Raw genomic sequence first — 21,722 nt, 5'->3', positions numbered from 1 at the left:
GCCTCCTTAGAGCGAGTGGCCAAGGGTGCAGCTCAGCAGGGAGGCCCTGAGCCCTGGGATTTATCAGCAGCTCAAGTTGAACACTTGGGGAGGCCTCCCCAAGCTGTGGAGTCCCTGGGGTCAGTGTGAGTCCATGTTAACCATAGAGTCTCAGACTGGTTTGGGTTGGAAGGGACCTTTAGATCATTCCAGTCCCAACCCCCTGCATGGGCAGGGACACCTCCCACCAGCCCAGGCTGCTCCAAGCCCCATCCAACCTGCCCTTCAACACTGCCAGGGATGGGGCAGCCACAGCTTCCCTGGGCAACCTCAGCCAGGGCCTTTCTACCCTCATGGTGAAGAATTTCTTCCTAATACCAGACCTAAGTCTCCCTCTTTCACTTTCATGGTCTCTCCTTGTCCTCTTACTCCCAGGCCTCAACAGTTTGGCAGATTTTTGGCTCCAAAGCTCATTTTCCTCACCTGAAGTGTCTGAACTCAGGTTGGACCAGGCTGTCAGTACAAATAAAGCACAAGTGGGATGGAGCCCTCCCCTTGTAATGTGGGAGAAGGAACCTGCCCAGGGCAGCTGCTGTGCCTTCCAGGTGGCCTCCACCTGAAATCCCTCTCCTGCTCCTTTACCTGCCCCTCCAGGGAAGGGCAGGTGGCAGCACAAGCTGTTTTGGTGTGGGAGGAAACAAATGCTGGAGCTTGTGTGGCTGTAGCATGGAGCAATGATTGAGGGAGGAAGCTGAGCTCTTCCTGCTAACCAGGGATTCTGTCTGGAGTGAAATATCAAGTTTTGTTGATGTCCTTTGGTAGCACAAGAGCAAATGTCTGGTTTTAAGGCTTCTGGCCTGGCCTGGACTTGACTGTTGTTTGGGGGAGGTTGTCTCTGTGCAAACAGTGGAAACACCCTGGCACACATCTGGAGTGTCCAGCCTTGAGGAGCTCGACCTCTGGAGCACCCTGACCTGCTGCAGGGTCAGGTTTGGGGCTGGCAGCACCACAGGGTGGCTTTGGGGAGCTGGAAGAGGAAGGAGCAGCTGGGTCTTGGGCTGGAGACTCTCAGGGGAGCACTGGGGGCATCAAGGCTACAAGGACACACGTCATGTTCTGCTCTGTGCTTGTCCCAGAGCTTCCCTTGAGTGAGCAGGAGTCTGACTCTTCCTAGTCTTGTGCAGTAGGAAAACCTGCACTTGGACTCTTGGATGAACCTGCCCATCAGCTCCAACAACTGCCAGGGAGGGAAGGAGAAAGTCAGAGCAGAGTGGTTTGACCTTGGAGCAGGCTGCAGAGGCTGCTGTCATGGAGCAGTCAGGGTTGGAAGGGACCTCTGGAGATCACCTAGTCCAACCCCCTACTAGAGCAGGATCCCCTAGAGCAGATCCCACAGGGACACGTCCAGAGGGTTTGGGATGTCTCCAGGGATGGAGATTCCACCACCTCCCTGGGCAGCCTGTCCCAGGGCTCTGTCACCCTCACAGTCAACAAGTTCCTCCTCATGTTTAACTTGAACTTTCTTGTGCTCCAGCTTGTGCCCCTTGCCCTGTCCCTGCTGCTGCTCCTTGTCACTGCTCCCCAGGAGCAAAGGCATGGCTGCCCTTCCAGCCAGAGGGCAGCTGGCCAAGAAAACAGCCTCCTCCTGTCCTCTGAGGGAGCTGAGCTGGAGAGGCCTTTCCCTGAGGGTTCCTGAAAGGATGAGGTGACTTTGGGATCCTTCCACTCCATGAGGGAGCTGTGGGAGGGTGAGGCTGGAGCCTGGCTCTGGGCTCCATGCATCCAAAGGGCTTGAGGAACATGGGAGAGGGGCTGAGGTAAAACTGGGGAGTGATGAGGAGACACAGCTCATTAATAACCTTCATTTAATTCTTCCATGACAATTGGTGTGTGTAGAAATGTTCCAGGCTCGTGTACAACACTGGTGGGTTTGCATTGCTGGGCGGGTTAATAGTGAAGCCCTTTGTGTCAAGTACAACCCAATCCCTTCATGGCATTTGGGTAGAAAAGAAGTGCTTAGAAAAGTCACCTGTTCTTGCCAGGGAATTCCTGAGTTCAGCTGAGAACTTGTTCTCTTCACCTTCATTAGATGCTCCCCGCGACCAGCAGGGGCTGCTCATCAGTCCCAAAGCTCTGCGGGGTGTTGTGCAGGGTCTGTCCCTGCAGGCTGACAACAGCACGCAGGGAGATCTTCTGGATGGGGGGGAAAGGAAAGAAAACTCCAGTTAGCAGCTCAGCCCTGGGCTCGGTGTGGGAAACGGCAGAGTCGCAGGACTGTCACCATTGGAAAAGATCTCTGAGATCACAGAGTCCAACCATCAAGCCAGAAAAACCCCACTGTGCCCACTGGAGCCTGTCCTGAAGTGCCTTGTTTCTTGAACCCCTCCAGGGATGGGGACTCCACCCTGGGCAGCCTGGGCCAGGGCCTGACAACCCTTTCCAGGAAGGAATTGTTCCCAAGATCCAACCTCAACCTCCCCTGGGCAACTTGAGGCCGTTTCCTCTTGTTCTATCCCTTGTTCCTGGGGAGCAGAGCCCGACCCCCCCTGGCTCCAACCTCCTCTCAGGCAGTTGCAAAGCCAGCAGGTCTCCCCTCAGCCTCCTTTGCTCCAGGCTGAACCTCAGCTCCCTCAGCTGCACCTCAGAAGACTTGTTCTCCAGCTCCTTCTCTGGACATGCTCCAGCCCCTCCATGTCCTTCTTGTCCTGAAGGGCCCAGAAGTGACCCCAGGATTTGAGGTGAGACCTCACCAGTGCCCAGGGGGACAATCCCTGCCCTGCTGGCCACACTATTCCTGACACAACCCGAGATGCTCGTGGCCTTCTTGGCCACCTGGACACACACTGGCTCATATTAAACCAGCTGTCAACCCAGGTCTCCTTCCACTGGGCAGCTTTCCAGCCTCTCCTCCCCAAGCCTGGAGCACTTCCTGGGCTTTCAGGAGTCAGGTGAAAGCACAAAATGCAGGTTGCCTCCAGAACTGGAAGGCTGACTCCCAAGCTGCTCTCCTGGACTAACTCCATTATTTGCCCTGCAATCCTGGAGGAAAGGTCCCCTGTGGCAGATCTCCCATGCTGTGGGCTCCCAGCCTCCATGGCTGGTGAGATGAGGCAGCCCAGCCTGCACCAGCTCAGGCATTCAGAGCCTGGAGAAGCAAAGAACTTCATACCAACTTCTCTTTACCTGAAAGTCACGGATATAGGTGAGGAAAAAGCTGAGGAAGGAGAAGGCCAATGACCACTCTGAGACTGTACTGACCATGTGAGCTGTGTAGCCCTGGGAGGGGAAAAGAAGATCAGTGTGAGAAGCTCCTCTGGAACCTGCAGAGGTAAAAAGGTGGCTTGCATGTGACATCCCACAGCTAAATCTTCCCTGTGGAGGGCAAAAGTTCTCTGGGTATCTGCAGTCTCTGAGAGTGAAGTGCTGAACTCAGCAGAAGAGGGAGAAGGGGCAGGAAAACACCTGCTCCACACACCTGGGACAATCCCCACTGGGCATTCAATACCCACCTGCATAACCTGAAGGTTCCTTTGAGAGCTTGGTGTGACTCTGCAGAACCTCTTGACAGAAGTCAAGTGCAAGGCCCTCCCTTGGATGTAGGCAGATTTCTGAGATGCTCCTTATGGTTTCCATAAAGAGAGGGGGGGAAAAAGCCCTCGAAACCTGCAGGATGTTTCCTCCAGGAAGTGTCCCACCTCCAGCAGTGGGTGGAGAGGATGGGGATGCCCAGGGGGACAGCAGAGCTGTGCAGACCTACATGCCCTTTCTCCATCCCATGTGGGATCCCTCCCTTCTCCCTTCAAGGGCAGCTCCACCACTTGTGGCCTTTGGCCTTTTTGTCCTCCTGACTCCACCAGAGCCCCCCCAAAGCAGGACCTCTGCCTCACTGCAACCAAAGGGCACAAGAGGTTCTTTACAGTCATCATGTAACAGTGACCAGGAGCTGTTCACCAGCACAGACCAGCCAGGCTGGTGGTTTGACATCTTGAGACAGTTCAGTTACTGCCCATCAGCAAGATGAATTTAAAATAACCCTTGGAGCTGCAACTGTTTGCTCAGAGCAGAACTTCAGCTGCATACTGGCTCAACTGGTAAGGCTCACTTGTCCTCTCCCACCCCAGGAACCCAGATGCATTTCATAGAATCATGGAATCACCCTGGTTGGAAGGGACCTTGAAGACCATCAAGCCCAACCATAACCTAACTCCCCCCACCATAACCTGATTTACCCGTTCAGTGCTTACATCATGTCCCTAAGCACTAGATCTACATTTCTTTTAAACACTTCCAGGGATGGTGACTCCACCACCTCCCTGGGCAGCTTGTTCCACTGTCCAACCACTCTTTGGTTAAAGAAATTCTTCCCAATATCCAGTCTAACCCTCCCCTGGCCCAACTTCAGGCCATTTCTCTGGTCCTGTCATTACTCACTTGGGAGAAGAGCCCAACTCCCACCTCCCTACAACCTCCTTTCAGGGAGCTGTAGAGAGCAATGAGGTCTCCCCTCAGCCTCCTCTTCTCCAAACTAAACACCCCCAGTTCCCTCAGCCTCTCCTCACAGGACTTGTTCTCCAGACCTTTCACCAGCTTGGTAGCTCCTCTGGGCATGTTCCAGCACCTCAATGTCCTTCTTGCAGTGAAGGGCCCAGAACTGACCCCAGTAATTGGGATGTGGCCTCACCAGTGCCCAGCACAGGGGCATCCATCACCCATCACCTCTCTGCTCCTGCTGGCCACACCATCCCTGATACAAGCCAGGATGCTGGTGGCCTTCTTGGCCACCTGGCCACGCTGCTGGCTCATGTTAAGCCCCCTGTCAACCAGCACCCCCAGGTCCTTCTCTGCCATGGAGCTTTCCAACCACTCATCCCAAGCCTGTAGCTTTGCCTGGGGTTGTTGTGACCAAAGTGCAGGACCCAGCACTTGGCCTTGTGGAACCTGATCCCATTAGCCTTGGCCCATGGATCCAGCCTGTCCAAGTCTCTCTGCAGAGCCTTCCTACCCTCAAGCAGAGGGTACAACACTGCCTCCCAGCTTTGTGTCATCTGCAAACTTACTTAGGAAGCTCTCCATCCCCTCATCCAGGTCATTAATAAAGATACTGACCAAGACTGGACCCAAAACTGAGTCCTGGGGGACACCACTGGTGACTGGCCACCAGCTGGATCCAATCCCATTCACCACAACCCTCTGGGCTGGGCCAGTCTCCCTGCAAATGATGGAGCTGCTTTTTGTTCTCTCTCTCTTTTTTCTGCTCACTCACCTTTTCCTGGGGGTCCCAGTGCAGCTTCTGCACTAGATTTGTTCCATACAGGCCACTGTATAAGACAACTGAGGAAACAAACACTGAAGAAATATGTTAAGGAAGATTCAAGGCCAAGAATGAGCAACTTGGAGGTTTCAGACTGGGCTCTGGAGTGTGTCAAGCTGAGGAGGTAGGAGATGTCTGTGTTCTCCACAAGGTCTCCTCAGCATAAGGAACAGTCATGGTGACCTGGGCTGCTTCACATCATTCCCTGCAACACCCTGGAACAGACCAGTTACTGTCACAAAAAGGTTAAATCTAACCTAAATTATCATCTTTGTTCTCTATTCACTGCATCTCGTTACACCTCCTTCATCAAACCAGCCTCCTTCTGAAAGCCTTTAAACTATCATCAAATGTAATACTTGGCTTTTGGAATTTATTTTTTTTAGTGGCATTTTCCAGGGTTATGGTGTCTGGACCAGGGAATTCCAAGCACTAACACAGGATGGGTGGAGAATGGATGGAGAGCAGCCCTGAGAAGGACTTGGAAGTGTTGGTGGATGAGAAGCTCAACATGAGCTGGCACCATGTGCTAGAGCCCAGAAACCAACCCTGTCCTGGGCTGTGTCACCAGCAGAAGGACCAGCAGGACAGGGAGGGGATTGTCCCCTCTGCTCTGGTGAGACCCCACCTGGAGAACTGTGTCCAATTCTGGAGCCCCCAACATAAGAAGGACATGGAGCTGTTGGAGTGAGTCCAGAGGAGCCACAGAGATGATGGGAGGGCTGGAGCAGCTCTGCTCTGGAGCCAGGCTGGGAGAGTTGGGGTGTTCAGGCTGGAGAAGAGAAGGCTCCAGGGAGACCTTACAGCACCTTCCAGTGCCTGAAGGGGCTCCAGGAAAGCTGGGGAGGGGCTTGGGACAAGGGCAGGGAGGGATGGGATGAGGGGGATGGATGAAAACTGGGAGAGGGAGATGGAGGTTGGAGATGAGGAGGAAATTCTTTGCTGTGAGGGTGGTGAGAGCCTGGCCCAGGTTGCCCAGCGAAGCTGTGGCTGCCCCATCCCTGGCAGTGTTGAAGGGCAGGTTGGATGGGGCTTGGAGCAGCCTGGGCTGGTGGGAGGTGTCCCTGCCCATGCAGGGGGTTGGGACTGGATGATCGTGAAGGTCCCTTCCAACCCAACCCATTCTATGATGATTCTCTGATTGCTTTTCAACTCCTCAACCGCTTTGACTTCCTGGTACGTGGCTCCCAGGTTGGGATTCCCTTGTTTGCAGCACAGATTGTTCAGCAGCTTCTGTGTTTCCCCTTCAGTTCCCCAAGGTCTGATCACTGCTTTGGTGCAGCTGCCAAGGAGAAACCCCCCATGGCATGGGCTCCTCATCTGATCAGAGATCTGGGCTCTTCTGGAAGCCTTCAGATGACCTTTTTTTCAACATTTTCTAGAGAAAAGAGAAGCTGCAGCAGTGAAGAACTGAACCCTGGGGCATGAAGTAACAGAAGATCTGATTTTCATAGGATTAAGCTCTCAACTTTTTTCAGTCATTAATGAGATGAAACATCAAGAACCTCCTGCTGTGGAAGATTAATTTTGGTGGTGAAAAAAGGCTGAAATTACGGGCACAAACATGTCTTTGAAAACCCAGCCTTCCAAAGCTTATTAAACACTTGATGTGAGTGGTCTGGGGAGCTCTGGGTGCTGATCTGAATGCAAGGTGCTCCATTCTCTGCTCATCAGAAGGTCCAGCTCGGGTAGCTGGTGGTTACCTGCCTGAGATCCTGCTGCAATGGGAAGAATTGAATCCTTGTGCTACAAAAATAACTGGCTGCCTCTTCCCCTCGTTACAGGGTGGGTAATGAAGTGCTTTGCTCTTTGTTGGCAATTCTGCTGCTTCACTCCAGCAGAGGATCAGGAGTATTTTAATCGAATCATAAAATCCTTTGGGTTGGAAAAGACCTTTAAGATCCTTAGTCAAACCCTTCCCCCAGCCCTGCCAAGGCCACCCCTGCCCCATGTCCCTCAGCACCATCTCCAGGGCTTGGAAACCCCTCCAGGGATGAGGACTCCACCTGGGCAGGCTGGGCCAGGGCCTGACAACCCTTTCCAGGAAGGAATTGTTCCCAAGATCCAACCTCAACCTCCCCTGGGCAACCTGAGGCCACTTCCTCTTGTTCTATCCCTTGTTCCTGGGGAGCAGAGACCAACCCCCCTGGCTTCAAACTCCTCTCAGGCAGTTGCAGAGCCAGCAGGTCTCCCCTCAGCCTCCTTTGCTCCAGGCTGGACACCCCCAGCTCCCTCAGCTGCTCCTCAGAGGTTCTCCAGACCCTTCTCCTTGTGCTCCAGCCCCTTCCTCAGCTCTGTTCCCCTTCTCTGGACACACTTCAGCCTCTCAATGTCCTTCTTGTCATGAGAAGCCCAAAACTGATCCCAGGGTTTGAGGTGCAGCCTCACCACTGCCAGCACAAGGGGATGATCCCTGCCCTGCTCCTGCTGGCCACACTATTCCTGATATAAGATGTGTGTTTCCTTCTGTTCTCCAGCACCAGTTACAACCATTTCCCCCATGGCCACAGACTTCACCCTGTTACCATCTTTGCCTGATTACAAGATGAGCTGTTAATTTAGAAAACACTGATAATTTCCTTTTCCTCCCCCTTCCATAAGTGTATGTCTAGATCATTATATCTACAGCTTTACTTTCCTCTAATTTTGGTTATAAAACAGATTTGGGGATTTTGGGCATTTGCAAAAGGTTTCCAGCAGATCACAGAATCATTAAGGTTGGAGGGACCTTCAAGATCATCAAGTTCCAACCCCCCTGCCATGAGCAGGGAACCCTCCCACTAGACCAGGTTGTACAAAACCTCATCCAACCTGGCCTGAAAAACCTCCAGGGATGGGGCATCAACAGCCTCCCTGGGCTGTTCCTCACCACCCTTAGAGTGAAGAATTTCTTCCTAATATCTCACCTAAACCTCCCCTCTCTCAGTTTAAAACCATCACCCCTTGTCCTGTCACTGTCTTCCCTGATGAAAAGCCCCTCCCCAGCTTTCCTGGAGCCCCTTCAGGCACTGGAAGGTGCTCTAAGGTCTCCCTGGAGCCTTCTCCTCTCCAGCCTCAACACCCCAACTCTCTCAGCCTGTCTCCAGAGCAGAGCTGCTCCAGGTCTTTCATCATCTCTGTGGCCCTTCTCTGGACCCTCTCCAACAGCTCCATATCTTTCTAGTGCTGAGGGCACCAGAACTGGCCCCAGTTCTCAAGGTGGGGTCTGACCAGAGCAGACCAGAGGGGCAGAATCCCCTCCTGGCCCTGCTGGCCACACTTCTTTGGATGCAGTCCAGGACACAATTGCCCCTCTGGGCTCCAGCCCTCACTGGGGGCTCATGTTGAGCTTCTCATCTCCTCCCACCCCAAGTCCTTCTTTCTCCTCAGGGCTGCTCTCCAGCCACTCTCCCCCCAGCCTGGATCTGTGCCTGGGGTTGTGCTGACCCAGGGGCAGGACCCTTGTGGTTTAGTGTTGGCTTTGGGTGCCAACCTGGAAATAGAGTAGAATTGGAGGGGGATTAAATCAGTGGCCTTGATCCAGCTGCAGGAGGGACAGATGATCTCTAGAGGTCCCTTCCAACTCCAGCAATTCTGTGATTCTCTGACAGGGTTTAAGCAATGACTTTTTCACTCATGTCTTACATCAATTCAGAAGCTGGAGTGTTGCAGTCCTGCTTGACACAAAACTGAGTCATGATTTTCCAGATACAATGTTGAGGTCCCTCAGGGGGAGCAGAGGAAGTGCTGTGGTTCAGATTCCTGATGGTTAAATGACTTTGGACAGGAAGAAGGGCTCTTTATCTGGAGGGGTTTGTCCAGATTTCTGTAAAACCCACAGCTGCTTCCAGCACTTGGAATTCAAATCCAAGGGAGATGATGGATTCCAGAGCTGAGGGAAGGGTGTAGGGAATGCTGGCTGGAAATGTCTCTTCAGCTGTGGGATGTGCAGGGGAAGAGATCAGGGGTCAGATGTTCTGACTCAACCGTGGCAACATGCTCCAGGATTGTCTCTCTGATAAATGCCAGGACTTGAAACCTCCTCTCCTTTGGGTGGTGAGAGCCTGGCCCAGGCTGCCCAGGGAAGCTGTGGCTGCCCCATCCCTGGCAGTGTTGAAGGGCAGGTTGGATGGGGCTTGGAGCAACCTGGGCTGGTGGGAGGTGTCCCTGCCCATGGCAGTTGGGACTGGGTGATCTTGAAGGTCCCTTCCAGACCAAACCATTCCATGATTCTATGGGTTTATTCTAGACATCTAGTTCCAAGCCCCTGCATGGGCAGGGACACCTCTGACTAGACCAGGCTGCTCCAAGGGACAATCCCCTCCCTGTCCTGCTGGTCCCTCTGCTGGTGACACAGCCCAGGACAGGGTTGGTTTCTGGGCTCCAGCACATGGTGCCAGCTCATGTTGAGCTTCTCACCCACCAACACCCCCAAGTTCTCCTCAGGGCTGCTCTCCATCCATTCTCCTCCCAGCCTGTGTTTGTGCTTGGGAGCCTTGCCCTTGACCTAGTTGATCTTCATGCAGTTTGCATGAGCCCCCCTCTCCAGCCTGTCCAGGTCCCTCAGGATGGATCCCTCCCCTCCAGCCTGTCACCTCCCCACACAGTGACAAACCCTGCCACCTGTGAAGCTGCTGTGGGTTATGGTGACACCAAAAGGATACTGCTCACAATGCTGGAGCAACACCAGAGTAGCACTGCCAGACGGATCCAGAAGATGTCTTTGCTGTGAACTTCTGGCTGCATCAGGTAGGACAGGGTGGTCTGAACCAGCATATAAATGGCCCCTACTCCAAACGTCAGGCAGGCTCCAACCACGTGGATGTAGTAGAGGATACATTTCTGGGGAAAGAAAGCACTGCTGGTACAGAACCTACTTCACCTCTGAGAACAGTTTTCTTCTGTGAACCCCTGGCACTCCACCCAATTACCTTCTCACATCCCAAGCTGAGCACTCCTGGAACCTGCTAGTCCCTAGGAGGTATTTCTTGGAAACCCAGTCCAGAGTTTCCTGGAATTCAGCACCTGCCCAGCCCTGCTGCTTTGGTTACCTTCTTGTGGCTGAGCTCCAGGTCACAGCAGTACCTTGAGTACAGGAACTTGTAAGAGCTGTTCCCATTAGCCAGAAAGGACAGGAACACAGAGACTGGATGAAGGAATTCCTGCTGTTGGGCTGCTAATGGGAGTGGCAATAGGCTAGAAGGTGACCTGCTAGAGAGCAGCTCCGTGGAGAAGGACCTTGGAGTCCTGGTAGGCAACAAGTGATCCATGGAACAACAATATGTCCTTGTGGCCAAGAAGGCCAATGGTCTCCTGGGGTGCATCAGGAGGAGCGTGTCCAGCAGGTCAGGGAGGTTCTCCTCCCCCTCGGCCCTGGTGAGACCTCACTTGGAGTGTTGTGTCCAGTTCTGGGCTCCCCAGTTCAAGAGGGACAGGGATCTACTGGGGAGAGTCCAAGGGAGGCTACAAGGATGATGAAGGGACTGGAACATCTGTCTGATGAGGAAAGGCTGAGAGACCTGGGGCTGTTTAGTCTGGAGAGGAGAAGACTGAGAGGGGATCTAGTTAATGTCTATCAATACATGAGGGCATCAAGAAGGCAGAACAAGCTCTTGTCACTTGTGCCCTGTGATAGGATGAGGGGCAATGGGTTCAAACTGGAGCACAGGGAGTTCCACCTCAACATGAGGAAGAACTTCTTGACTGTGAGGGTGACAGAGCCCTGGGGCAGGCTGCCCAGAGAGGTTGTGGAGCCTCCTTCTCTGGAGACTTTCCAAGATCCATCTGGATCCCTTTCTGAGTGACCTGCCCTAGTTTTGGTCCTGATGATCTTCAGAGGTCTCTTCCAACCCCAAACACTCTGTGATTCTGTCACTGGGCATTTCCATCCCAGGGATCTACATCCATGAAGGATAATGCAATCCAGGATAAAAAGGACACAGTTCCAATAACCAAAATTGGATTAAAAATAACAAGGTTTAGCACGTCTCTGAATTACTGCAGTCTGAGTAAGTCTTGTTTGTCAAATCTTTAAATAATCAAGGCAACAAGGTTGAATCAAATAATATCTCTGAACTTAAAAAAAAACACTGCAGGAGAATCAACTCTCAAACAGTAAAAATCCATGAAACTAGAAATTATTCCAAGAAAAACAACCCAACTTAAAATCTGTGCCCTCAGAGCTCACAGAGTTCAGTCCTTTCCTCTCCCCCCCTGGCTAAACAAGGGACCCAAGAGCATAAAGAGTCCTGGCAGTTGAGCAATGCCAGCCTGGGAGCCTCCCCCAGCTCCAATCATGCAGGTGATCTTTTTATGCCCTAAAGCACCAGGTTCTGCTCTGTGGAGCTGACTCAGTCATTATTAAAATCAGGAACTGGAGTCACCTTTTCCTCCCCACCTCCACGTGCTCCTCGTGTGCACGGATCCAGCTGAAGTGCCTCATCCACACCAGAGCAGAGGTGGGAATTTGAATTTCAAAAAGTGACTAAGCAACTTGCAAAGATGTAGGCTCCAAAATCCTGTGCTGGTCAGGGGTCATCAGGGAGAAATCTTTGCCCCTTAGGAGAGGAAATCTGTAGCCACAGCTGGGCTAAAGTAGGACTGGCTGAACAGCAGGAATGACATCTCCCATGAGGAAGAGCCCTGTGACCCCAGCAGTGACAGCTGCCTGGAGCTCTCTGGGGTGGCTGTTCCCATGTCCCCTGTGTTCATCTTTGTGTATTTTCATACTTCGTTTGTCTTCAGTAGCTGGTGGGTTCCAGGGGGTTTTGGCTCCTTTTGCTTCTGGGGTGGCCCTCAAATTGAGTACTCCTCAAAAGCAGAACTGGGTCCAGTTCTGGGCTGCCCAGTTCCTGAAGGACAAGCTACTGGAGAGGGTCCAGGGCAGGGCCACTAAGTGCTGAGGGGACTGGAGCACCTGCCTGTGAGGAGAGGCTGGGAGAGCTGGGGCTGTTCAGCTGCAGAGGAGGAGACTGAGGGGGGATCTCATCAACCCTCACCAGTATCTACAGGGGTGTCAGCAGGATGGGGCCAGACTCTTCCCAGCAGTGCCCAGTGACAGGACAAGGGGCAATGGGCACAAACTGGAGCACAGGAGGTTCCAGCTGAACATGAGGAGGAACTTGTTGACTGTGAGGGTAACAGAGCCCTGGGACAGGCTGCCCAGGGAGGTGCTGGAGTCTCCTTCTCTGGAGACATCCCAAACCCTCTGGACGTGTTCCTGTAGGATCTGCTCTAGGGGATCCTGCCCTACAGGGGGTTGGACTAGATGATCTCCAGAGGTCTCTTCCAACACCCTCCCCTCTGTGACTCAACCAGATCAGGTGCAGGTCCATCACTTCCAAGCTTTGTCTTACTCCAGATGAAGTGTTACACAGACTAGTTAACAAATTAGAACCTTCTATATTCTGATTATCTTGAAATCCACAGAAAGTGGACATCCCCTCTCCTGACCAGGAGTGGAGGGAAATCATGGAGTTGAACACAACCTGGAGCCTTTTGCTGGGTGGGACTGGTAGGGGGGTCTGTGACCTCTGCTTCAGATGGGGCTCTCAAAAAAAGTAAATAGATTTGAGCCATCCAAAACCAACCCAAGATGAGTGTCAGACCAGAGCTGCTGAAGCACTTGGACAGCGGTGCTGGGGAAAAAGGTGGAGCTTTCCAAGAGCTTTTCCTCGTTGCTTTTTCCTGGCCCAACCCCAGGAGAGGGATGTGCCACTGCAGCACCTAGTGGCTAAAGGCACCGCTGCAGATCCCCCAAAAATCCAGCAGGGAATTCATGTGATGAGGATGGTGGCACTTGTACAACTCTCTTGTAGAATGTGGCCCTGCTGATGGTGTGAGATATGGGAGAGTGTCCCATAATTTTTTTGGAGGGGGTGGGAAGTACTGGGGAGGAAAAAAACCACAATAGAGACACTGGGAGGGAGAAATGAAAAAGCTGGAGAAAGTCAGGGCAGTGTTTTCAAGAATGGTGTTGGATTTGAGGGAAAAAATACCTCAGAGGGCAGATTTTTCAGAGCTGGATTTCCTGTTGGGTGTTTTTGTTGGCTTTGCTTGTAGTTGTAACACATTTTGACTGATACCTGATTCTCCTGAGTCCAAATATAAGATAATTGTGGCCTTTTCCTGCAGAGCAGGGGCCTCCAGACCTCCTCTGAGGAGACCCAAGGTGAGTTTTCTTTCTGCAAAACTCGTGGGGTTTTTAGTTTTGAGATTTGCTGAATCCTGAACAAGTCCCAGTAAATAAAGCAAATCAGGAGCAAGTAAAAAATTATAAACCAAACATCCAATCTTATTATTACAGTTTTTGTAGGGAACACAACAACAAACCAGGTTTGCCCCCCCCAAGTTTTACTTTCAGTAAAACCCCCATTTTATCAGGTATCTCAGTAACAAACACACACAACTCTGGGCAGCTTCAGGACAAACAAAGCACCAACCTGGAAATTTGCAATAATGCAAAGTCCAAAGCAGCTCATCAATCCCAGGGCGAGGCCAATCTTGTTAAGCTTGATGATCTTGGATTTTTCTGGATTCAAAGCATAAACTTGTTTGTAACGGACGTACATGGTGGCCATGCCTGTTGGGGAGGAACCCAAATGCAGTGAGGTCCTCAGCTGCTGAGCTGTGTCCCCCTTTTTTTAACATGGAAGATGCTGAGTGAGAGTGGCAACTATTTAACATACAAAAAACCCTCTCTTATGATAGAGTGAAATGGGAAAGATGGGAATCTGGAAGTCAAAACTGAAATAATATCAATGTAAAGACAGAAATTTACCAGTTTTTTTTTTATTCATGATTGGAAGGGGCTCCAGGAAAGCTGGGGAGGGACCTGGGACAAGGGCAGGGAGGGATGGGATGAGGGGGAGGGATGAAAACTGGGAGAGGGAGATTGAGGTTGGTCATGAGGAGGAAATTCTTTGCTGTGAGGGTGGTGAGAGCCTGGCCCAGGTTGCCCAGGGAAGCTGTGGCTGCCCCATCCCTGGCAGTGTTGAAGGGCAGGTTGGATGGGGCTTGGAGCAGCCTGGGCTGGTGGGAGGTATCCCTGCCCATGTAGGGGGGTTGGAACCTGATGATCTTTAAGGTCCCTTCCAACACAACCCATTCCATGGTTCTATGATCTCTAGGTGGTTCCCCCCCCCTCTCCACAAGTGCAGCACAGTGAGTGTCTTGAATTTCCTTTTCTCTTTCTTTTCTGAATCTGTTGGGTCCTTTAAACAAATATTTGTCCTTCTAGAATCTTCAGCTGACAGGCTGGCTTTGTTGATAACATCCCTGACATACACATTCCTCTGCATTACTTAAGATAATTAAGATTGATTGCTTAGAATTTAGGTTTTGACTGAGAATTATGAGCTGGTTAATGATCTGAACAATGAAACTCAATTGTTTAAAGTCGTGAGCATTCCAGAGCTGCAGTTTGTCAAGAACAGCTTTCCATACTCACCCAAGAAAGCAGAAATATTTAACATGATCCCAAACAAGCATCTTTCAGGAGGTATTGTCCCTGTGTCACTGGAAGAGATAAATGATGTGAGATGTATCTGTCTAGACTAAAAACACTTGCAACAGAACTTCATTTCAGTCTACAAAGGAACTATAAGAAACAGGTTTATGAAACCCCCCCCCCAGGAATCTTTTTATGCTGAATTTTTCATTATTCAAAGTATATTTTGCTGGTTTTAGAGCTGTAGAAATAAGCATGATAAAGACAAGGAATGAGCATGCTGGGTGTAACTATTCCTTTTGTCTTGGCCTTGATTCCGTAACAGGTGAATAAAGAGCATTAACTCTGGGAGACTGAAGGCCCTGGAAAACTGAAAGACCAAAACAGAGGTCCTATGTACAGCCCTGGAGCAATGCAGCTGGAATATGGATTGTAGTGGGGATTTACTGGTGCTACCCAGCCTGGTGACAGCAAGATGGTGTGAGGGTGGTGAGAGCCTGGCCCAGGTTGCCCAGGGAAGCTGTGGCTGCCCCATCCCTGGCAGTGTTGAAGGGCAGGTTGGATGGGGCTTGGAGCAGCCTGGGCTGGTGGGAGGTGTCCCTGCCCATGCAGGGGGGTTGGATCCTGATGATCCTGAAGGTCCCTTCCAACCCAAACCATTCTGTGACTCTATGATATGACTCTATGATGATGCTTTACCCTACACAGAGGGACTGAGATGCACCCAAAGTTTTCTTGTTCATCAACATTTTAAGGACACATTCACAGAGCCACAGCTTAAAGGTGACACTTTTGCACAAAAATAGACACCTTTGGATGGAGTTACACACCAATAACTCTGAACAGGTAGTAGCTTTAGAACTGGAGCTGTTAGGTAAGGAAGTTGGGAGCTGGGGAAGAAGTCAGAGGAGGGAGAGGCCAGCTGAGCACCAGGAGGCAGCAGCAATGTCACTGACCTGATGTAGGGCACCAGGGGGTCCACGTGGTGTAGGATGATTGCTGTGATGTATGAAAAGACAAAAGATGCAGCTGACCAAACCACCAAAGCCACAGGCAGGACAGAGAGGCCTTGTTGAAACCACCACATTGCAGTGCTGGCTGCTGGCTCGGGACACTGGGAGGATTCAAACACAAAGGTTTACTAAGATTTCTCCAAGCTTTCTTGAGGCAAACAGCCTCAAATACAGTGACTGACATTGCTCTATCCTGTCCAGCAAACCCAAAGTGAACAGTTGACTTCACAGCATGGAAGATGATGGTGGGGAATGGTTTTAAAGTGGAAGAGGAGAGATTTAGATGTAGGCTGGAGCAGCTCTGCTCTGGAGACAGGCTGGGAGAGTTGGGGTGTTCAGCCTGGAGAAGAGAAGGCTCCAGGGAGACCTGAGAGCACCTTCCAGTGCCTGAAGGGGCTCCAGGAAAGCTGGGGAGGGGCTTGGGACAAGGGCAGGGAGGGATGGGATGAGAGAGAATGGATAAAAATTGGAAGAGGGAGATTGAGGTTGGACATTGGGAGGAAATTCTTTGCTGTGAGGGTGGTGAGAGCCTGGCCCAGGTTGCCCAGGGAAGCTGTGGCTGCCCCATCCCTGGCAGTGTTGAAGGGCAGGTTGGATGGGGCTTGGAGCAACCTGGGCTGGTGGGAGGTGTCCCTGCCCATGCAGGGGGTTGGGACTGGATGATCTTGAAGTTCCCTCCCAACCTAAACCAGTCTGGGATTCTGGGATTCTACGAAATAACATCAGGAAATGTTCATTCTGAAATTCTTAGAGGATCATGAGAAAAGAAACCAGTGGTGTCACTTTATCACGTCTCAGCATTTGTTGCTGCCAGATGAAGGCCAAATGTGTCACTGTGAATAACTGACTCTATTTTCTTCTTCCCCTTGTGTCATCACCCCATGTTAGAATCAGTGAGCCTGGCACAGGACATGTCCCACCAGTGACAATTTAACTGATAGTGGAGCCCTTCATTTCCATTACCAATCCACTGGGCAGACATGGAGAAAATGACCTAAAATTACTTTAATATCTGCACTCATTTACTCCCTGTCATGCTGTGTGACTCAGCATCTGTTACAAACATCACTTAAACAAGATCCCAGATATGGATGAGCAAGAGCTGATTTTAATTAATGTTAATTAATGTCAAGCAGAGCTGATTTCAAGATCCCAGAAAGGCTGAGGTGGAAAGGGAGCTCTGGAAACCACCTTGTTCAGCCCCCCTGCTCAAGCAGGGCCACCTGCCAGTTGTGCAGGACAGCTTGTGAATGTCTCCAGAGATGGACAAGGAGCTTCTGGAGAGAGTCCAGGGCAGGGCCACCAAGTGCTGAGGGGACTGGAGCACCTGCCTGTGAGGAAAGGCTGGGAGAGCTGGGGCTGTTCAGCTGCAGAGGAGGAGACTGAGGGGGGATCTCATCAACCCTCCCCAATATCTCCAGGGGTGTCAGCAGGATGGGGCCAGACTCTTCCCAGCAGTGCCCAGTGACAGGACAAGGGGCAATGGGCACAAACTGGAGCACAGGAGGTTCCAGCTGAACATGAGAAGGAACCTGTTGACTGTGAGGGTGGCAGAGCCCTGGGACAGGCTGCCAGGGAGGTGCTGGAGTCTCCTTCTCTGGAAACATCTCAAACCCATTTTAATGTGTTCCTTTGGGATCTATTATAGGTGACCCTGCTCTAGCAGGAGGTTGGACTAGATGATCTCCAGAGGTCCCTTCCAACCCTGATGACTCTGTGACTCATGGGAGCAAAAAATAAGTTGAAATGGAAGTGGGTGACTCTGGCAACAGATCAGAGCTGATCAACTCCTTTGCACCTCACTTGGGAGACCTCAGCACTCTCCTCCCATGGATGGACTGCACTCAGCTGGCAGTGGGGCCCAGGCAGACCTCTATCATTCCATGGCACACCTTCCTGCTGACCTCCACCAGCACACACATCTAGGAGAGCTAGGGGAAAGCCAGAGAGAAAGACTGATCCCATAATGCACAACTACACAGCATGAGAGTTCCTCATCTACCAGAAACTGGTCAGTCTTGGTTTTGTGCTGCTTTTTAACCTAGAATATCAGTGGTTCAAGTAAAAACAACTGACCCTGGGAGGTAACAAGAAGTAGCTCTAACTGATAACCCTTGAGAACAAGTAGCAGTTATATCCTCCTACAATTACAGGTTCAGCTGCTAGAAAGATTAAGGTGATGCAGTGAACAAGAATAGTGACAGAATTAGAGGTGTTTGCCTTCTTACCCTTCAGTGCTCCTTTTTCAGCTAAGTACATTTAATCTCTAATGCTGACTTTCCTTTTAAGGCTGCAAGGATAGTAATGACTATAACTTCATTATAACTAACTTCAGTGCAACTTCACAATCCCATCTCCCCTATGAGTAAACTGGGAATCTGAAAGAGGAATTTTGCATGGCACTCTCTGTTATACACATTACTTGCCTGGGCATGTCATTCAACACTTCAGCCTGATGCTGAGGTTTTACTTTGTCTTGAGCACTGAAATGTTAATAAGTCCCTTAATTTTCCTTCTGAGCTCATAGATTTTTTGCCTGAAAACAAACCAACAAATCCTGAGCCACGTACCTGAGAACCAGGGCACCCAGGGAAATGACACATCAAGGGGAATCCAGAGTCATCCTTCTGGGGAAGTTCCACATTAGCTTCATTTTTTTCCCCCTAAATTTTTGAGATATAAAGGAGAACAATCAAGATGTGAGGTACTTCCATACCTGGGAGTCTGCAGCATTTATTCACCTGCTTGGCTGCTTCTGTTAGTCCTTGCTGCTGGGTTGGAAGGCCCTGGAAAACTGAAAGACCAAAACAAAGGTCCTATGTACAGCCCTGGAGGAATGCAGCTGGAATATGGAATGTACTGGGGACTTACTGGTGCTACCCAGCCTGGTGACAGCAAGATGGTGTGAGGGTGGTGAGAGCCTGGCCCAGGTTGCCCAGGGAAGCTGTGGCTGCCCCATCCCTGGCAGTGTTGAAGGGCAGGTTGGATGGGGCTTGGAGCAGCCTGGGCTGGTGGGAGGTGTCCCTGCCCATGCAGGGGAGTTGGAACTGGATGATCTTGAAGGTCCCTTCCCACCCAACCCATCCCATGATTTGATGGACTGTTGTCCTGACACACCTTTTTCCTACGTTCCCAGTGGTTTATGGAGCAAAGCTTGTGCATGGGGGGATGGGAGAAATGCAGAAAAATGGGTGTTTGAGACCTTCTGATTCATAGGGCTTGTCTGCACAAAGATTTAACTCAAAATAAGAAGCTTTCAAGAAAAAAAGGAAAATAATGCAACTGTTTCAATGGGTTTAACTGCACCATCCCTGATCACTGCTTTCACATAAGCCAGAGGACAGAACCTGGAGTCTCCCAGTTCCACTGTGAGCATCCCAGTGTGCTGCTGGTGCTGATGTGGCAGGATGAGTGCTGAAGCCACCTGAATTTGGAAGTTCCAGCTGAACATGAGGAAGAGCTTCTTGACTGTGAGGGTTACAGAGCCCTGGGACAGGCTGCCCAGAGAGGCTGTGGAGTCTCCTTCTCTGGAGACTTTCAAGATCCATCTGGATGCCTTTCTGAGTGACCTGCCCTAGTTTTGGTCCTGCTCTGGCAGGGGAGTTGGATCTTCAGAGGTCCCTTCCAACCCTTAACATCCTGTGATTCTGTGAATTCAACCAGCCATCCTACATGGGGCTCATGGACAAGGCAGATCCTCCACCCATGAGGAATATTTGCAGGTTGATTTACCTGGACTAGTGAAGCAGAAGAGCTATTCCAAATATTCCCCCTGGATATTGCTCTTACTCAATACAAAAAGTGCCCACCCAGGCAGCCCAGCAGCACTTTCTGTTCCAGGCAGTCAGGACTGGGCATCTCAGCCCACAGCTGAGGCCTGGACAGAAATTATGCTCATTTTCATGTGGTCAGGTGTGAAGAGCAGTGTGGTGGCTTCAGCTGCAACCTGAGAGCTCTGCTGAGGCTCTTACTGTGAACACAACTCCAAGCTGCTCCATCCCAACTGCAGAGGGATGAGAGCTGCTCTGAGCTCTGCCAGAAAACTGCAGCCCTGCTTCTCTTTCACAGGCAGGACGCCCTGACAAGCTCTTCTTATGCTTAAAACTGGTTTGTAATTTCTCCCCCCCACACACTAAATTACCTTTCTTAGCTCTGTCAAGATCTTCAGAGGCAGGATGGCACTGCCTCCCAGTTTGCCAGCTGGAAGGTCCTGAAATAAATTAACACCTCATCCTGTCCTACTGTTTTCAACAGAGAGAGGAGAAAAACCCTCAACCTCCTTGTTTTTCCACAAGGTCCTTTGCCAACTGGTTATACAATGGGATGACTGGCTTCTCTTTCCAACATAGCTATGATTTTATTAAATGTTTATCCTGATCTGTAGGCACTTTTGTGTCCTAAGGGGGGTTTTTAAGCCCCAAATTGGATATCATGGATGTCCCCTGTGACAGACATTATAAAATCACTATCAAGAGCAAGTCAAGGAATTTTTAGCCATCTCTCAGGTCTCCTTTACATGCATCCTGCACACCCCTGAGCAGGGGGAATAGAAACTACAGGTGAAAATGAAAGGCCCATCAAGGGCAGAAAGTTAATCTTATCTGAAATGATAATGCTGAAAAGAAAAAGGGAAAAGGGAAATTTGTAAATTAACACTGATACCCTGCCTGCCAACCTGCCTCTTCCCTGCCAGCTGGGCAGAGATAAAGCTGCAGGAAGAGATCCTTGTTTTTCTCTCCAGCAAAATCCTCCAGCAGACACTGTCTTGGAGGAAGAAAGACAAAGCCATTTGCTGTGTGCATTCCTAACTAAACAGGAAGGTTGGATGAGGCTGAGTCAAAAGGGGACTGAACTTGTTCATTTGCACAAGGTACAGGCAGGGTCAAGCTGATAACAACGGTGAAAGGTCACTAATCCTCAAAGGACTAGAAGGAAGAAAGTAGGAAACTGTCACCTTTGTTGTTCCCACTGCAGGGTAATGAGGGGTGACTCACTTGGAGTGTTTCCTCATGCAGCCACCAAAAAAAGCTGCTACCAAGCCTTTTGGATCTGGGGGTCAGCTTGCAGAGGGCTGAGGAGAGGATCCTTCTGCCCTTGCTAAGCCCCCGTTCCCCAGCTGGGGAGGCAGCAGGATGGCCCAGCTCCAAAGCAAACAGAGCCAGGCACAAGATACCCTGACACAAGGATGTCCCAATGCCTGTCCTGGAGACGTGGCACGCCACGATCCCAGCTGCCCGAGGAGCTCAGGGTCTGGGCTGAACCCACACTACCTGCCAGTCCAACCTGTCCCAGTAAGCAGCTAAAAAACAGGTGAGCACTCAGAGCACGGGAGGCAGCTGCTCACTTACTGCTGGGGGATGGAACGTGCTGTAAGGTCAAGGAGGGGGACCTGGAGGGGCCTGGTGGGCAGCCCAGGGTTGTCAGGGGAGGGAGAAGGGAAGAGCAGAGAGGGGAGGTCTAGGAAAGGGACTGGGCAGGAAAGAAGATCTAGGGGGGGGGAAAGGTGAGCCCTGGGGCAGGGAAGTGAAAGAGCAGAGGGACCCGATGGGGTCCCCGGGGCAGGGGGGGTCACTGGGGCGGCAGGGAGAGAGCAGGGAGGGTCCTGGGGCTGAGAGGGGGACACGAGGGGGGTGCCAGGGCACTTGTGAAGGGGAGGGAGGACGGACACATGAGGTGAGGAGGGGTCTGCGGGGGCTGGGGGCTCCCGGAGGGCAGCGGGGAGGGCTGAGAGGGGGACAGGGGGGCCGGGGGGGACCCCGGGGGGTCACTTGGAGGGGTGACACGGGGTGAGGGGAGGCCGGGGGGGGGGGAGAGGGTCTCTGAGGGGGTGACACGGGGTGACGGGAGGCCGGGGGGGTCTCTGAGGGGGTGACGCGGGGTGAGGGGAGGCCGGGGGGGTCTCTGACAGGACACACCGGGGACGCTCCCGCCCCCCCCCCCATTTACCTCAGCCGCTCCCGCGCCGTCCCGCGGCCCCGCCCCGCCCCGCCCC

The 21,722-nt window shown here is 51.7% G+C and overlaps 2 protein-coding genes across 5 annotated transcripts in view; one reads left to right on the top strand and one right to left on the bottom strand.

Annotated features, from left to right (window-relative positions):
- Window positions 1-1,827: 1,827 nt before the first annotated feature.
- On the bottom strand, window positions 1,828-21,704 carry DRAM2 (DNA damage regulated autophagy modulator 2). 2 transcript variants are annotated; one of them, XM_051639285.1, is made up of 9 exons: window positions 21,677-21,704; window positions 18,301-18,393; window positions 15,674-15,831; window positions 14,718-14,785; window positions 13,711-13,850; window positions 9,934-10,111; window positions 5,243-5,325; window positions 3,163-3,255; window positions 1,828-2,172 (listed from the first exon to the last, which is right to left on the bottom strand). In XM_051639285.1, the coding sequence occupies exons 2-9, from the start codon at window positions 18,331-18,333 to the stop codon at window positions 2,065-2,067; spliced, it is 861 nt and encodes a 286-aa protein (XP_051495245.1). In that variant the 5' UTR covers window positions 18,334-18,393; window positions 21,677-21,704; the 3' UTR covers window positions 1,828-2,064. The 2 variants fall into 2 exon arrangements, with proteins under 2 accessions (XP_051495245.1, XP_051495244.1); XM_051639284.1 differs by lacking the exon at window positions 21,677-21,704 and adding an exon at window positions 19,872-19,960.
- CEPT1 (choline/ethanolamine phosphotransferase 1) overlaps window positions 20,929-21,722 on the top strand; it is a 35,414-nt gene continuing 34,620 nt past the window's right edge. For all 3 annotated transcript variants that reach the window (XM_051639250.1, XM_051639245.1, XM_051639246.1), the window contains exon 1: window positions 20,929-21,040. The gene's annotated coding sequence lies outside the window, so the exon portion shown is untranslated. The remainder of the gene's footprint in view (window positions 21,041-21,722) is intronic.

This window comes from Apus apus, chromosome 23 (genome assembly GCF_020740795.1).
Source record: "Apus apus isolate bApuApu2 chromosome 23, bApuApu2.pri.cur, whole genome shotgun sequence".
Classification (NCBI taxonomy): Eukaryota; Metazoa; Chordata; class Aves; order Apodiformes; family Apodidae; genus Apus; species Apus apus.
This window is presented reverse-complemented; position numbering and strand designations above follow the sequence as displayed.